Below are 17,556 nucleotides of genomic sequence, written 5' to 3' on the forward strand. Positions count from 1 at the left end.
GTGTGCTCTGGGTATGCTGTTAAACCTCTTTTACTAATCTAATCCCCTCATTCAAAGGAGATTACTAAAACAGTGCATGCTCAAAACAGGCCTGCCACACGCAGGAGCATACCTAGGGGTTGGGCAGCTTGGCTCCTGCCAAAGGCGCAGGCCCAGGGAGGCATAAAAACCGCCCCTCTCCACTCTGGTTCGGAGCCCGCCTGCCTGCCTGTGCACTCCCTGGGCCACTCCACTGCTCTGGGTGCCTTGGCAGAGGAATGAAACGGACAAGACGGGCGCTGAAACAGCTCCTGGCCAAGGGCACATGGCCACATGGGTATCCCAATGGGGAAATGCACACAGTTCCAAAGGTGTTACCCCTTTGATAGATAGGGCTCCTTTTTTTGGCATGGCGGCAGCCTCTTGCTCACTTTTGGAAAATGCATTATTTAGAACTAGTGGAATGTCTTTTACCAGTTTTGTATCTTTTAAGCTGCTTTCACTATATCACTAGTACAATAAGACAAAACCATATTTCTTGTACGCCTAGCGATTGCTTATCTCCTGAAAAGTAAAAAGGTGCCCTTTCCCACTTCCTCCCTCTCAAAAACTGCCTTGTCTCTATGGGAGTTTTAAAAATCTAATTTCACACACACCCAATCCCAATTCCCGCAAAGTGCTGCAGTTTAACACCAACAAGAAAAACCTTGCTAGCCTGCATCAGAAGTCTTATAGTGCTCTATAGTTGTAAAGGATAACTTTTCCTTCTTTTCCAGGCTTGTGCTGCTAAGCTATACAGAGCAAAGGGGCTTAGGACTGGGGTTGGCTGTCACACCTGAACATGGTGCAGCTTGGGGACAAGAAGATTCCTAAATTTGGAATGCAATGTGAATCTCCTTCTCCTCTTTCTTGAAGGAACAGGTTTCCCCAGAATTCCATTCCTCTACGTCCTCTGGATTCCAAAGGTCCTGGTCCAGTTTATTTGACACAAGTTTTTTTTTCAGGGAGCATCCTACTTTTTTGTGAAATGAAAAACCAGCAGATATATAAACAACGGTTATTTTAGAGTATAAAAAGGATGTAAAGTAGTCAAAGTTTGGATTAATGAGATCAGTAACACAACAAGGAACTCTAGAGAGTAACTGCAGAAAATAAATAAAGCCAAAATGGCATTTTCAAATATGCTTAATGAAACAGACATCTGACACCCCTGAGCTATCTTATTTTCCCGTTTGCAGGAGCTGAAGAATATTCACGCTCTACTTATTTATAGAGCTTGAAGTTTTGCTATAAGGAATCTAATTATTTCTTTGACCACAGTTTATATTATTTATAATGAGAGCCATTCTATGGAGAGATTTACTTTTCTAACTAGCTGAAGCACAAGAGGAAATAAAATACATTATTCAAGCCATGTAATTAAATAAATATATATAAGATATACATTAAAAGAGACAGAGAGGAAAAGTTACTGATGGTCAAATTATGTCCTTTCACATGAAAAAGCTGCATTTAAGTACATTCTAAAAGTGATTAAGAAAATAGTATTTGTATATGGCCATCCATAGCTCAGTTAGTCAAGAAGGGCTCAACTTTTTCCTGGACTTGAAACAGCACTTGGATTGCTGCATCTTTCCTGGGCAGCCACTCTTAAGACTGCCTGCATGTCACACAAGGCAGAAAGGAAATCATGTTTCCATGTACATGAGCTAACAGCAAAATATCTGACCTGCATGCAACTAACACCACCCATCCAAAACTTGTTTCTCCTCTCCACTGGCAAGGAATAAGGCCCTCCTACATGTTGAGGGCTGCTCTTGAGTGTTGAAGGTCTTGGGCGGGCTGGAAATGGCTCCTTCATTATGCCAGCAAGAAAGCCACACAGGCTTTTAACAAGGGAGAAAGGCAGAGAGAAAGAAGAAAGAAAAGAAAAGAAAAGTGAAGTGAGAGATGGAGGAAAACTAGATTAAGAAATAGGAAAGGTGAGGACATAGTTTGACCCTGACTCCTGGAGCAGCAAGGGCAGAAAAACTGTGGGGGGAGCTCTCTCCCACGCAAGGAATAACGATGGCCTGATTTGTATAGCCCGGCCTCCTAGAGCAGAAGGAGCAACCCAGATGAGAATATCTTCCTCCCCCATAGGAAAAATTAGTCATTCTTACTAGACACGTCAGTATTTGTTTGAGGATAAGTTTAAAACAACAGAGGACCATGTGCAATTCATGTAACTCTGAATGCGTAAGAAAAGCAAGCCCTGCAAATAATTTTATAGTAATAAAAAAAATATGCTGGTACAATCATATATCAAACCCCACATGAACACCAACATGAACGTATATGAGACCTACCAGGTTCCCCAAGTGTTCATGGAAAAGAACATAATCTTAAAGAGGATCACAACCAGGACTTATGAATAACAAAAGGCCCTTTTTATTCTGAATTAATCCCACCCATACTCTCTTTACTGGATATTAATTGACTGGCAAGACACTAAGTGATTTAAATCTAGCATATCTAGACTAGCGTCCACTTCCCTGGTTCATCACAGGGCCTTCTTGGCAGTGGCGCCCTCCCTTCAGATGTCAAGGAGATAAAGAATTCGACAACATTCAGAGGACATCTGAAAGCAGCCCTGTATCAGGAGGTTTTTAATGCTTGATATTTGTATTATGTTTTTAGATATGATGTAAGCTGGCCAGAGTGGCTGGGGAAACCCAGCCTGATGGGCAGGGTATAATTAATTAATTAATTAATTATTTAGCAGGACACATTCCTCTACCAATGGGAAGGCGTCAGCCTATGGTTTAAAGGAGTCATCTTCCTTTTCCCACCCTGGTTCCTTGCAATTACCTATGGGTGGGGAGACACTGTTGATAGAAATTGTGTTAATGCTAAGTATCTTTCTTTCTCACACATTTAGAGAATATTTTTCGCCACTCTTTGAATATTTTTCAGAAACCCATTAGGCAGAGGAAGCTTTCTTTAAATGTTGGGCAGTGATAATAATAATAAATAACAACAACAATATCCAAATCATTTCTAGTGGGTGGCAGGGGTGTATGACTATGAGAAGTACCATTGATCCAACTTTTGATATGCTCTTCAATCACATCAATGTCATTTACAATATTGGTTTGGAATAAATAGCACATTAAAACCTGCTTGTAATTTTTATTCTTAACCTCATTTCTGCAGGTATAGCGTATGGGAGAAGTACCCATGCAAGGATTCCCATGGGGTTCAATAGGAGCCAATGTGGTGTATTGGTTAAGAGCGGTAGTCTCGTAATCTGGTGAACCGGGTTCGCGTCTCCGCTCCTCCATGTGCAGCTGCTGGGTGACCTTGGGCCAGTCACACTTCTCTGAAGTCTCTCAGCCCCACTCACCTCACAGTGTGTTTGTTGTGGGGGAGGAAGGGAAAGGAGAATGTTAGCCGCTTTGAGACTCCTTCGGGTAGTGATAAAGCGGGATATCAAATCCAAACTCTTCTTCTCTTCTTTCCTCGCTCTCACGTGCACTAGGAATACACTATTGGTATCAGGCCAGTGACTTTGCTGGCCCCTGCCAAACAGCTTTAATCTGTTTTAGTCTATTCTATTGCAGTTTTAAATTATGGCTGTAAAATTTTTAGAGATAATTTTATTGTTTTACCTTTTTAAAATTCCACTGTGATGTTTTCTCCTACAACAAGTGGTATACCATGGTTAAGAAATAAATGAAGTGTGGGGAATGAGCAGTCCCTTCCCCTGAGATGCAAGATGTTTCTGCCCTGGGGCAACAAAGTGTGGGTTCTACTAAGCGCTATGGGAATCCTCCCTGAGTGCTACCTCCTGAAGTGACAGAAAGACAGGCAAAACATAGCAAGGACTGTGCACTTGCACAAATATCAAAGGAAATTGTAATATTTATTAACTTAAAAGAGTCATATTCAGTACTGGTGTGGGAGAGAAGCTACTCTATCATCAATGTTAGGTGATGACTTAAGGAGCAGCAGTGCAGCTGACCACCCCACACTTCTCTCCTCATTTGCCACTTAGTGGTAGTAGTGATATACTACATTCACCCCCGACCCAAATTATCACTTTTCTGTTCTTATTTTGGTTAGGTATACAGGATACAGTATTCGTAATGACAACTGGGAACTGTTTTGATGTAGACATTTATTCTTGTTAGCAGGTAACCTTTATAACACAGAGTTTTAGAACACCCATTTGATAGCATCTAAAATCTGGAATTATTTAAAATGGCAAATTGGAAGGAAAGGTACATGAAGACTCACCATCCCTAGAAATACCATTTCTTCTTCTCTGAGTTTCAAACTTTTCTTCCACTGGGCATATCCACGCCAAAGCTGAATTTGGAATACAAACGTAATGAGATTAATTGCCCTTTTTACAACTTCCTGCACAGCAGCAAGGGGAAAAACAAATAGAGGAAGGAAAAAACAGACTCCAAATCTAGCAATGTATCATTAACAGTTACCATCTGGGGGTTTTGGCATTGGGTCTTAATCTTTCCTGCTTTGTTTATAGTGTAATTTGGAGGTGATAATTCTGTGAATTCATTTGGAATTTGTATGATTTATCTTTTAACCCATTTTAATCCTTTATTTCTCTCTGTCTTTTCAAATAATTTTGCACAACACTATGCACACAAATGCTATGCAAAGAAATGACTTAATCATTGAAGCTGCATCCTTTTTTCACAAAAATACTTTTCAAATGCAGAAGTAATGTAAGAAGGGATATGTAGAGTTGTAAGAATTGAAGGAAATTCTTAAGCTTTCATCAAAAAGCGTTTTACGATCATAGGGTAACATCCAACTAATTCATACTCAGGGTAGACACATTCAAATTAATAATTCCCCCCCAATGAGTCTGCTCCAAGGATAAATAACACCACCCATACATATTTACATAGTCATGTTGTTGAGAAACATGTGCTGGTCATATAATCTAATATGAAACGAATGCTCCTTTGATTGATATCAAGAACCCTGCTGGTCAATTTTCCCATAACACATTTTCTGCAAATTTGAGGGTTGGATTTATATTTTTAAATGAAAACTAGAATGATTTTCGATCTTCTACCAAGAGCCCATGGGTTTTCCAGCTGTTTCAGGGGCTGCATGTGCTCCACAGGGCTGTGGTTGCCCATTCTTCTAGGCATAAAAAAAATCTGTTTGCCATTTAATGTCTTAGGAAGCTTACTCCTTCAATATTATCACTAGTTTTTCATTTAAAAACAAAGACAACTCAGCTTTCATTTGAAATATTCCCAGTCGGGGGGCGGGGGGCTACAAGGAAGACATGAATCCTGATGGCTTCAAGTACCATCCCTTGAATGCATTCAGTGACACGACTTCTTACAAATATTACAATATTACGATATATCTTATAGTTACCTGATATACTTGTTTACTAAAAATTGTTAAGTGAGCAGGATATTTTTGGCAATTTACAATTCTTCCCTATTGTTGTAAGTGCCCCTATCCTGCCAAAGATGCCATTTTTATCAGAGAAACAAACAGCTCACCAAACAGCTGTTTGGAAACGTCACAGCAGATTTCAGTATTGTAGAATATTGTAGAATATCCATTGTCTTGGAGTTGTTGTTTCCCCCAGTTCCTCCTGGCTCAATGGAACAGAAAACTATAGTGCCTGGAGCATGGAACGTGTGCAGAGGAGGGCAACTAGGATGATCAAGGGTCTAATAGCCAAACCTTATGAGGAGTGGTTGAAGGAGCTGGGTATGTTTAGCCTGGAAAAGAGGAGCCTGAGAGGCGATATGATAGCCATCTTCAAATCTCTGAAGGGCTGTCACATGGAAAGTGGAGCAAGCTTGCTTTCTCCTGCCCTGGAAGGTAGGACTCAAACCAATGGCTTCAAGTTAGAAGAAAGGAGAGTCCGACTAAACATCTGGAAGAAGTTTCTGACAGGAAGAGCTGTTCCACAGTGGAACGGTCTCCCTCAGGAGGTTGTGGATTCTCCTTCCTTGAAGGTTTTTAAGCAGAGGTTGGTTGGCCATCTGTCAGGGTTCTTTAGCTATGATTCCTGGATTGCAGGGGGTTGGACTAGATGAGTTGTAATCCCCAAAAAGATTGCAAACCGGGACACGCACTTCCAGGTTTGACGTGTTTGTAATCCAAGACGTATGCAAACCAAGGTATCACTGTATGAGAAATTGCGTTGGGAAAAATGGAACTCCACAGCACCATCTGGTGTCAGAGTGCTATAATGCATAAACAACACATATAAAACACTTTTTCTTTACCAATCTAGCAGAGTCCTATGATTCTATGGTCACCCTCCAGCACCACAGTTGTGCGGTGGCAGCTTCCAGATAGATCTTGCAGGAGTTCCACAAGACCTCACCAGAAGCTGCTGCCTCCACAGCCACGCAACCCTGGTAAGGGAGGTGGTAGCACATTTGAGGAGCAGGAAGAAGTAATGACAGCAGGAGGCTATTGGCAGCAGAATAAGGGATTATCACAGATCCAGGCTTTCCAAGCTCTTTCTTACAGAACTTTCATAAAAAACCCTGAGCTTTCTCCAAGAGACCTCTAAAAACATCTCAGAAAGTCAATTAACAAAGCATGCCACGATTAGAAGAGATTGTGGATTACTAGTTTAAATATAGATTATTCTCTTTTTCCAAAGGCAACTAAACATGCATTCCATTTTCATAGCAATATATCTCTGATTAAAAAGAAGATATTTTACCTTCTGAATGAATAACACAGCACCATCTATATCTAGGCCTTTCTCACCCGTAAGCCTGGCTAGCCTCTCTCTCTTTTCTTCCAGATAGATTTGCTTCATGAATGTAGCCCGGAGTCGGCCCTGACGAGCCCGCTCAGCTATTTGAATGGTTCTAATAGCTTCTTCTAAGGGCATGAGCTTCACAACTTTTTTCTATAACATAAAATGGAAGCATAGGACAAAAGTAAATACATCTAGAACATTGTCTTTATCCTGTCCCAGAGGAATTCCAATTAAAGTATGTTGCTCGTCCTATTTCTTTGCAGAAATGTGTCAGGTGCACAAAATTCCATCAGAATGCATGTATTTTATACTCCTGCATTTATGCTTCCCACTTTTTCTTTGCTGCTATGGCAGCATACTAGGTATCAGAAGCCATGGGAAGCTTTTCAGCACACCAAAGTCCTTTCGTTGGATGCCAGACACCCTGGAAACATTTCCCAGGTTCTCTAGAACCTATGAAGGCAGGAGGGAGACATGGGAAGAAGTGTCCTTTTGACTCAGATGACAATGTGCCCCACAGAACGGCTCACAAGGCTGTAATGTTTGCCTCAGATTAAAGGCAAATGTTACAAATAAAAAAAAACCTAAGGTTCAGAAGGAGGAGGAAGGCATTACAAACTTCAGCAGTGCCAGTAACTTCTACTACATGTTTTATTAAAATTTGCATGCATAAACTTCCTGCTTCTTCCAAACCCTTGTTAGAAAATCTATATATGAGTACACTTATAACAACAAGAAAAATAATGCATGTGGATTCCAAGGTAATCAGGAATGCGAAATCAGGGAAGTCGCCAGGGCCAGATGGACTGTCAGCTTGCTATTACAAGAAAATGGAAGAAGTTATATCTCAACTTTTAAAAGAAGCGATGAACGATATACTAACCAAAAGGAAAAATACCCGAGACTTGGAAGGAAGCCAGTACAGAACGCTAATCCCCAAACAGGGGACAGACTTAACACTCATCTCAAACTACAGACCAATTTCATTACTTAATAACGATTACGAACGCTTTGCAGCCATCTTAGCGGAAAGACTAAAAAAGACCCTGAGATAAATAATCCATGAGGACCAAGCAGGCTTCCTTTCCGGACGACAGATAAATGACAATGTAAGAAACCTTATTAATATACTAGAATACCTAGAAGCTCGAAACGAAAAACCAGCAGTACTTATGCTAGTAGACAAAGAAAAGGCATTTGACAACATCTCTTGGAGCTTTATGAAAACACAAGTTAACTTAATGGGTGTTGGAGAAACATTTTGCAGAGGAATAGAGGCAATATATTTGAAACAGCGAGTCAAGCTTATCATAAACAGCAATATCACAGATAGTTGCACAAGGCAAGGGTGCCCACTGTCCCCACTGCTATTTATTCTAGTATTAGAAACCCTGAATAGGAAAATAATAGAGGATGAGAGGATAAGAGGTATAGTAGTATGGGGGAAATCCTACAAATTAAAAGCTTTTGCAGATGACCTCATTATAACCACAGAAAACCCGAAAGAAAGTTTACCAAGACTGTTGGAACTGATAAACGAATACAGGCAGGTGGCGGGTTTTAAACTCAATAGCAAAAAACCGAAATTACTGGTAAAAAATATGGGGATCCAGGAAAAAAGTGATTTACAAGAAATTTGTGGTTTGGAAATTAGCAAAAAAGTAAAATACCTGGGTATATGGCTCATGAGAAAAAATATTAATCTATTTCAGGATAATTACTGTATTTATGTGTATATACTGTGTATAACATGACCCCGTGTATAAGACTACCCCCCCCCCCTTTTTAACATTATTTTTTAGTAAAAAAAACCTAGTCTTATACATGGAAAAGTACGGTACATTAAGACCTGGAAGGAGATAAAAAAATATTTTGAGATTTGGAGCAGGTTAAACATCTCCTTTGGGGGAAGAATTTCTACAATAAAAATGAATGTGCTCCCAAAAATGATCTTTCTGTTCCAATCAATTCCCATGATCAGGGGGAGCAAGCCGTTTCAAAGATTGGCAGAGGGACATCTCAAGATTTATCTGGCAGGGTAAAAACCTCGGGAATAAGCACAAACTATTAATTGATGTTGAATTATTTGAATTATGGTGCTGGGGGAGACTCTTGAGAGTTCCATGGACTGCAAGAAGATCAAACCTATCCATTCTTAAGGAAATCAACCCTGAGTGCTCACTGGAAGGACAGAACCTGAAGCTGAGGCTGCAATACTTTGGCCACCTCATGAGAAGAGAAGACTCCCTGGAAAAGACCCTGATGTTGGGAAAGATGGAGGGCACAAGGAGAAGGGGACAACAGAGGATGAGATGGTTGGATAGTGTTCTCGAAGCTACCAGCATGAGCCTGACCAAACTGCGGGAGGCAGTGGAAGACAGGAGTGCCTGGCGTGCTCTGGTCCAGGGGGTCACGAAGAGTCGGACACGACTAAACGACTAAACAACAATTAATTGATGTTAAGGGGGGGGGTCACTGCCAGATATGAAACTGTATCATGACGCGGCTTGTCTCTCCTAGATCTGGGAATGGTTGACGCTACAAAACACTGATTTGCTGGATCTGGAATAATTCGATAATCAGTACGGTTGGCACACTTATCTAGGATATGAAAAGGCTTCTTGAACCACGTGGTTAGGAAATCGTTATATATGGTGTGGGCTAAGTATAAGGACTTACTGAGCCAAAAACACCATGGAGGCTATCCCCGACAGAAGCATTTTCGGTAAAAAAAAAACACATGAGAGGTAATTGTCAATTCACCAAGATTTATTGGAAGAAAAGGAAAATAGGCTAAAATTTTAAAAAAACTGGAAGAAATTTGAACCCATTTAACAGATTGGTTGCAAATGAACGAGACATTCCAAAAAGACAAACAGAAAAGGCTTTTCCACAGAACTTTCAAGACTAGAGAAAGATTTAATTCAAAAAAACCGCTCTCTTAAAATTTACAGACTTATCCTTGACTGGGAGGTCAAGGAGGAAGAAGTAAAATCAGTTACGGTCCAATGGGCCAGAGATTTTGGTTACAATAGCCAAATGGAATCATGGGAAAGGTTATGGAGGGAGGACCTGAAATTCACTGCGTGCTATGATTTGAAAGAGAATTTCATGAAAATGCTTTACTGATGGTATCTAACACCTTGTATAATTGGCCAAAATGTATAAAACCAGGTAAAGCATTTGTTGGAGATGCAGGGAAGTGGAAGGCATGAGGATCCACATGTGGTGGAACTGCAAAAAAAAAAAAAAAGGGAATTCTGGGATACAATATATAACGAGCTTCAGAAAATGTTTAAATGTTCCTTCCCTATGAAGCCTGAAGCCTTTCTGCTGGGTATAATGAGTAATGAAATTCCAAAAAAAATAAGAAGAATTTTTATGTATGCAATAGCAGCAGCGAGAATTCTAATGGCAAAAGGATGGAAAGGAGACTCCATTCCTTCCAAATTGGATTGGCAGACCAAAATGTTAGAATATGCAGAGCTAGCAAGAATGACAGCAAGACTCTGAGATGATAAAGATCAAATATTTAATAGAGTGTGGGACATTTACAGAGTATAACTAAAAGAACATTGTAAAAATCTAAATTCTTTGGCAGGCCTGAATTGACTTCTGCATGAAGTAAGAGAATTTTACAAAACCAATACAACTGAAATAACTTAGGAGAGAGAAAGGAAAGTGTGTAATCGAAAATGTAATATAAGAACCACAATGAAAGTCATGTTGGAATTAGTTACCGTATGTATGAATCTAAATTTTTTTTGTAATATGTATCGATTTTGGATTGTTTTTGTTGACTGTTTTGTTTTGTTTTTAAAATCAATAAAGCATTTTTTAAAAAAGAATTCCAGGGTAATTCACAACCTGATCTAAACAGGTTATTTTATAATATTATTTTTGTATTGGACCATTTACATGGTGCATTATATGAGACAATAAAAGCAACACACTCCTGAATGAAGGGGCTCACCATTTATAATTTACCACAGGGGGAAATAATAACAGGAATATCTGTCTAGGACGCAGTAATCATGCAACCAACTGACAGCACTCCCCATTCCTGGATCATAATTTTGCTTTGTCTCCATCAACTCAGGAAACAGGATAACTTTGTTACCTAAAAATCCTAATATCTGCTCTCTGTCTAGCACTCCTGCATGGAAAGGTATGCTGTGCAGAGAGTCAGAAACAGGATGACAGATGTAAGAGGTGACTAGATCATGGGCCTTCCTTGGGTGCTCCAGAATCTACCACTATCCCTGTATTAAGAGTTGGTCTAATCACATGGCAGAATGAGACAACTATTTCAGGTGGTGTTGGGTGGCATCCATCTGTCTCAAGAGAAAATGGAGTGCACCTCCAGGGGTGAAGTCAAACTGCTGCATTAGCAGCACCAAAGTGACTGCTCCAGGATGCAACGTGTATGGAGGTCCTGGGCTGCCCAGATGACAAAACCCTCTCGCAGCCTCGCTGATGGGGTCCAAAGGAAAGCAGAGTAAGACATTTGGCACCATCAAGACTGTGGGAGTTGCCAGAAAGTGGCCTACTAGATGCCATCCAGCCGTCTTAGGGACTCCATTCCAGATTTGTGTCGGATTTGCTCCTTAGCCTTTTCTTCTCCCACAAGTCAGCAGAGGTTTGAAATCAGAGCTTTCCTTCTCCTAGAGGGCTACTTTCCCAGGTTGATGAGCCACATCTGCCCCTCACTTCCCTCTACAGCAGTGTTTCCCAACCTTGTGCCTCCAGCTGTTTTTGGACTACAATTCCCATCATCCCTTGCCACTGGTCTTGCTAGTCAGGGATGATGGGAGTTGTAGTTCAAAAACAGCTGGAGGCACAAGGTTGGGAAACACTGCTCTTCAGCACATGCAGAAACCACCTTCCTGACCACTGGGTCCACTATTGGTCTCGTCTGCTCAATGCGCCAGAGCCTCTCTGTGCATGCAGCAGAAGTCCCTAACTCACTGAGGGTTTGAGATGCATCAGCCACCCTCACCTGGTTTAGCTGGCCAGTCAAAGGCATTTCCTGGGGTGTGGCTGCTGTCGCCTGCTGACAGCTTCCAGGTGCCACAGGTGGGAGCTGAGTGCAGGGTGGGGGTAAAAGGTGAGCAAAGGTGTTCCCCCCACAGAGGCACTACCCCTCCCCTAACACCCCACACACCTCTCAGGTGCAAACTGGAGCATTCCTGGGCCACCGCCTTGCCTGCCTTATTATTGCCTGGTTCTCTCACCAGCTGGCCCTCCTACTACGGCTTGTATCCCTGGTCACCCAACCTGGGAGGCCTTAGGAGTCGTTACTCAATGCAATATGTTCTGGGCAAGGTGGCCAAGAGAGTGCATGAAACATCACTGTGGTTTGCCACAGTCGCTAAAACTGTGGAAATGTTATAAAATTTTAAATTAAGTTCGACATCTTTTCGTTACTAGGTTTAAGCATGAATTCTAGACACTGCACTGATGGCAGTATAGGCACTCTCCCGGCACCTCTCCCAGAAGGCCTGGCTGCGAGGAAGGATGCTGTTGGCCCTTCCAAGAGCGAGTAAGTGAAGAGCAGGGACTAGAAGAGAAACTGCCTCTGCTATCACCACTAAGGCATCAGATAAACAAGGGTGGAGAAGAGGAACAGGAATAGGAATGGGTCAGCAATGGCAGCGGAGGAAGAAGAAGAGGACAGCAGGAGGTAGAACCATCTCTTTCAGCAGCCCTGCCTGAAGTGATTACACAGATATACTCACAGGTTCGCCATCATACATCCCAGCATCAAGCATTATCTGAGCAAGGATTTTCTCCCTCTCTTTCAACACCTTTATTTTCTCCTTAATAAAATACCTTGGGATTGGAATTTCAATGTTTTCCTATTGGAGAGGAAAAGTTAATTTTGTAAATCATGCTGGTCATTCAATGAATACAATTTCTCTACAAAACAGTCAAAAGTGCCCAAGTAAACATACATTTCTGGGAATGCTGAATTATGGATGTGCATAAAAAGTTGCTATTATTCTGCTATTGTCTTAACTTATTTCAGCAATATATAATCCCAATGAAGGGATTCCTGAATCTGGTTATGTTGCCTTTCAGTTGTCTTATAACTGAGAGCTCAGCTATGAAATGGGTTATAAATCAACAAGATAATGTGATATATGAACACTTGAAGATGCTAATAAAAACACAAAAGGTACTGCATCAGGCTGCAGTACAGAAGATAGCTGTTGAGTGTACTTATTCCTTACTAATTATTGCATAAGAAATCCTTAAGTGCAACCCACCGTTGGAAAGAGCAACTTATTCCAACGTAATAGGATGTAGATTGCCAAAGCTGTATTATTTATATTTGAACGTCACTCACAAATACTATCTTGGTAATCTGCCTTTACAGGTAAAATAAGAAAATGCTGTAACTTCAATATGTTGTCTAGAAATTAGCTAAACAATTTCTTTAATGTGTTGTATTTCTTGCTTGGATAAAGTGCTTACACGGATCAGGGCTAGCCAAAGACACAGATGTGGGTATTTCTGCATGTGGGAGAAGAATGAGACATTTATGGCTTGCTAACCATTAGAACAGGAGATGCACCACTGACAGGCTATTTTCCCTCAAACCACCCTGATGAAAGAGTCTTTTGAAAACTGCTTTTGGAACTTAGGGGTTCTCAAGGAGCAATTTGAAGGTTCTCAGTAGCCATCTTTTGTAAAGGTAGCTTTGTGTGAAGAATATAAACATAGCTTATGTGCTGAATTTACAGTTTAACATCTTTTTTTTTTAAATGAAAGTTTGATGCAGTTCATGATGTGGGCAACAGGTGGAGCTGTATGAGAGAAATAAATTAAATCCGTGATTCTCAATGAGGCTTGCTGGGGTATTATCAGCTCCCCCCACCCCAACTCACTGAAGCCCAGTTTTTGTATGTGTTCCTTGATTACAGGTGAAGGTGGCATGTCTCCGCTTAGGTCCATCCTTACTATCTTCTTTGCACTTGGTAGCCAGGGCTTAGATTTAATCTGTTGTGGGTTGGAGCAATTTTTTGCATTTCTATGATGAAACTGAAAAAACCTCACATACTATAGTTGAAAAATGGAAATGGAATAACAGTTCAAGACCCAAGTGCCAGCAAGTATTCAATGGAGTGGGGCTCTTTGAACTTTTTTCATGTATTTTTTACAAGTGAGAACAATTGGACAACTATATTAAGATGCACAGAAGTCAGTTATTTAAAGAAAACAAACAGTTATTAAGAATTTGATTCCACAATATGAAAAACAACATGAAGGGACTATACTTACAGGAGCCAGCTTAAGATCTTGTAAAATGTCATCAAAGTAATGATATTCTGACAACTCCAGCTCCACCATTTCATTCTTTAACTCCAAAATACGACCCATTACTCCATCAAGCATTTGCCGAATAATTAAACGCTTTTGTGGGTGAACAATCTGGTCATAAGCAGCTTCCAAATTGCGAAATATCTGCACATACTTGACGTAGAAAGTGCCTAGCATTTGAAACACTACTAGGCGATCTTTCAATGGTTTGTGGGATTTCTCTTCTATCTCCTTCTGCAACAGGCAGTTGAGGGACTCCTGGGCTTCCGCCCACATTTTATTGTAAGTGCTAATAAAGTGGGGTGGGGTTGGGGAAGAGAACACTTTAGTACATACAAAGAGAACAAATTAAAATATAGCAAATAGTGCAACCCTATTCATGTCTACTTAGAAGTAAGCAGCACCAAGTTTAAGGTTACCATATTTTTTTCCAATGAATCCGGGAACACTTTTCAGCTTCAATGGATTTTGTATGGGGACTGACTTGTAAATCTGGGGACTGTCCCCAGGAAACGGGGACGTCTGGTAACCTTAACCAAGTCCGATGGGATCCACAGGTACTTACATTTAACCAATGTTGAATGGGATTACCGCCCCCACCCCCCGAAAATGCAGGGTCTGTGGTTTAGTGGTTTTTTTGGACCTGGCTTTGACCCTGGATGCCCAAGAGTCAGCTACAGCCAGAGTGCCTTGGCCCAGCTGAAATGGGTGTGCCAAGGACACCTGTTTCTGGAGGAAGCACATCTTGATTATTGCATTGCATTTGAAACAGGGCAACTCCGTGGTCCAGAATGTTAACAGGGGAAACTTTTCAGAGCATGGCTCGCCTAATGGAACAGCTGCACTGGCTTCAAAGTTGGTTCTAGGCAGAATTCAGAGCATTTGTGATGACAACGTTTAAAGGCCAAAGTAATTTAGGATTGCCTTAGAATCATAGAGTTGGAAGAGACCACAAGGGCCATCGAGTCCAACCCCCTGCCAAGCAGGAAACACCATCAGAGCACTCCTGACATATGGTTGTCAAGCCTCTGCTTAAAGACCTCCAAAGAAGGAGACTCCACCACACTCCTTGGCAGCAAATTCCACTGTCAAACAGCTCTTACTGTCAGGAAGTTCTTCCTAATGTTTAGGTGGAATCTTCTTTCTTGTAGTTTGGAACCATTGCTCCGTGTCCGCTTCTCTGGAGCAGCAGAAAACAACCTTTCTCCCTCCTCTATGTGACATCCTTTTATATGTTTGAACATGGCTATCATATCACCCCTTAACCTCCTCTTCTCCAGGCTAAACATGCCCAGCTCCCTTAGCCGTTCCTCATAAGGCATCGTTTCCAGGCCTTTGACCATTTTGGTTGCCCTCCTCTGGACACGTTCCAGTTTGTCCGTGTCCTTCTTGAACTGTGGTGCCCAGAACTGGACACAGTACTCCAGGTGAGGTCTGACCAGAGCAGAATTCAGTGGCACTATTACTTCCCTTGATCTAGATGCTATACTCCTATGGATGCAGCCCAGAATTGCATTGGCTTTCATCTTCAAGGAACACTTGAGCTCCTGGGCCGTATTGTAATATGTGTCTCTTACATCTATGCACCTAGGGGAGAGTTGTGCCTGGATGGGTCCCTTCCTTGGAGGCGCCTCTGCTAGCAAAGAGGCTTCTGGGCCCCGAGGAGCGAGCCAGCCTCCTTCTCCCCGCGAGCAGAGTCGCACTTACTTGTGGGACATGACGGCGGCGGCGGCGGCGGCGGCCCAGACTTCCGTTCCTGGCGGGGAGGACGAAGAGGGGCGCCGCGGACCCTGTTCCTAGAGGGGGGTGGGCTTGTTCGAAGGCTCTTTCAGCACGAAGCCAAGCCGCCCCCGCCGCCGGGTTTTGCACGGCCACACCCGCAGCCTTCTCCTCTTGCTCCAGGCGTTGCTTAGCAACGGGGCGCCAGGCCCAGCCAGGCCCGCGGCGGAGGCGCCCCGGGAGGTTGCTATGGGAACACCCGGAGGCGGAGGGGGCCAGGGCGGGCCGCGGGGCAGCAGCGCAGGGCCACGTGGTGCCGGGGGGGGAGGGAGGCTGTCTCCGCCCCCCCGCGCCCCCCCGGGCTGCCTACCTGCCCTGCTGCTGCTGCTGCTGCGCCCCCCCCCCCAAACACTAAGGCAGAAGAGCAAGGAGGTGATGGGTTGGCCATGCTGCCTCCTCGCCTTTATTAAGCATTTTGTATTTTTATTTTGTGTCTCTGTGCTGTGAACTGCCCTAAGGGCGATGTGTACATATGTCATAACTAAACAATGTTTATGATGATGATTAATTAAATTTGTATACCGCCGAGGGGTATGCATCCGTAGATCTCGCAGCATGAAAATACAAGATAAAAACACAAAAGTACGTAATAAAAACAAGAACAAAAAACCACTAACCAATAACTCCTCTCCCCCCACCCACTCCCACAACCACATTTAAAAGGGTATAAAGGTAAAGGGACCCCTGACCATTAGGTCCAGTCGTGACCGACTCTGGGGTTGCGACGCTCATCTCGCTTTACTGGCCGAGGGAGCCGGCGTGCAGCTTCCGGGTCATGTGGCCAGCATGACGAAGCCACTTCTGGCGAACCAGAGCAGCGCACGGAAACGCCGTTTACCTTCCCGCCGGAGCAGTACCTATTTATCTACTTGCACTGCGTGCTTTTGCACTGCTAGGTTGGCAGGAGCAGGGACCAAGCAACAGGAGCTAACCCCATCACAGGGATTCGAACCGCCGACTTTCTGATCGGCAAGCCCAAGAGGCTCAGTGGTTTAATCCACAGCACCACCCACGTCCCTTAAAAGGGTATAAGAGGACGTTAATAAAAGACAGGCTTGTGCTGGATGGGGGGGGGCAGCATGTGTCCCCCAAACAAGGAGCTTGCCCTCCAACACCCCCTAATTGCTCCAATCCTGTTATTTTCTTTCAGAGATCGTGTAGGGCACAACTCTGCCAGCTAGAAATATATGTTGCTCTGTCTGTGACACCCCCCCCAAAAAAACTTCTTCTTTTGGTGCCACCACCATCCTGTCCCCAAACACTTTGCAGCACAGAGAGAGGTCCCCTTATAGTCCTAACCCATTGCCAGAAGTAAGCCTGCTGAATTCAATAGGATTTACTCTGAGTAGATGTGGTTAGACTTGGGGGTGGGGGTGGGGAGATAATTCCCTTGACATTTACTTTCCAGCTACCCATAGATGTGATTTACTACCTTCTCACTTCTCTTCACTTCTCCCTCTTCAGTCCACATCAGTCCACTTCCCCACCTGCATCCACTTCCATTTAATACTACTTTATTGACCATCACCCCGAACACCCTTTGTTGAACTCACAAGTGAACAAAATAATAATTTCCACTCTCTGAATACAATCCCTTTTATCTTGCACTGCAAAGGACAAGTGCAGTTATACTTTTGGAATGATAGGATTGGCACTTAGGTCTGTTTTTCAGCATGAGTGGTAGTTTTAATTTCAGGTTCCTAACTGTCCTC

At 42.7% G+C, this 17,556-nt stretch overlaps 1 protein-coding gene across 2 annotated transcripts in view; it reads right to left on the bottom strand.

Moving 5' to 3' along the window:
• DRC11 (dynein regulatory complex subunit 11) overlaps nt 1-16,055 on the bottom strand; it is an 82,509-nt gene extending 66,454 nt beyond the window's left edge. The window contains exons 1-5 of one of the 2 annotated variants that reach the window (XM_081870562.1): nt 15,782-16,055; nt 14,027-14,354; nt 12,481-12,600; nt 6,701-6,892; nt 4,258-4,329 (exon numbers count right to left, since the gene is read on the bottom strand). In XM_081870562.1, the coding sequence (XP_081726688.1) occupies nt 4,258-4,329; nt 6,701-6,892; nt 12,481-12,600; nt 14,027-14,341 (699 nt within the window). In that variant the 5' untranslated portion in view covers nt 14,342-14,354; nt 15,782-16,055. Of the gene's footprint in view, nt 1-4,257; nt 4,330-6,700; nt 6,893-12,480; nt 12,601-14,026; nt 14,355-15,772 lie in introns of both variants that reach the window. The other variant, XM_081870561.1, reaches the window with a different exon arrangement.
• Between the last annotated feature and the right edge of the window lie 1,501 nt (nt 16,056-17,556).

This window comes from Podarcis erhardii (assembly GCF_964252035.2).
Source record: "Podarcis erhardii genome assembly, chromosome: 1".
Classification (NCBI taxonomy): Eukaryota; Metazoa; Chordata; class Lepidosauria; order Squamata; family Lacertidae; genus Podarcis; species Podarcis erhardii.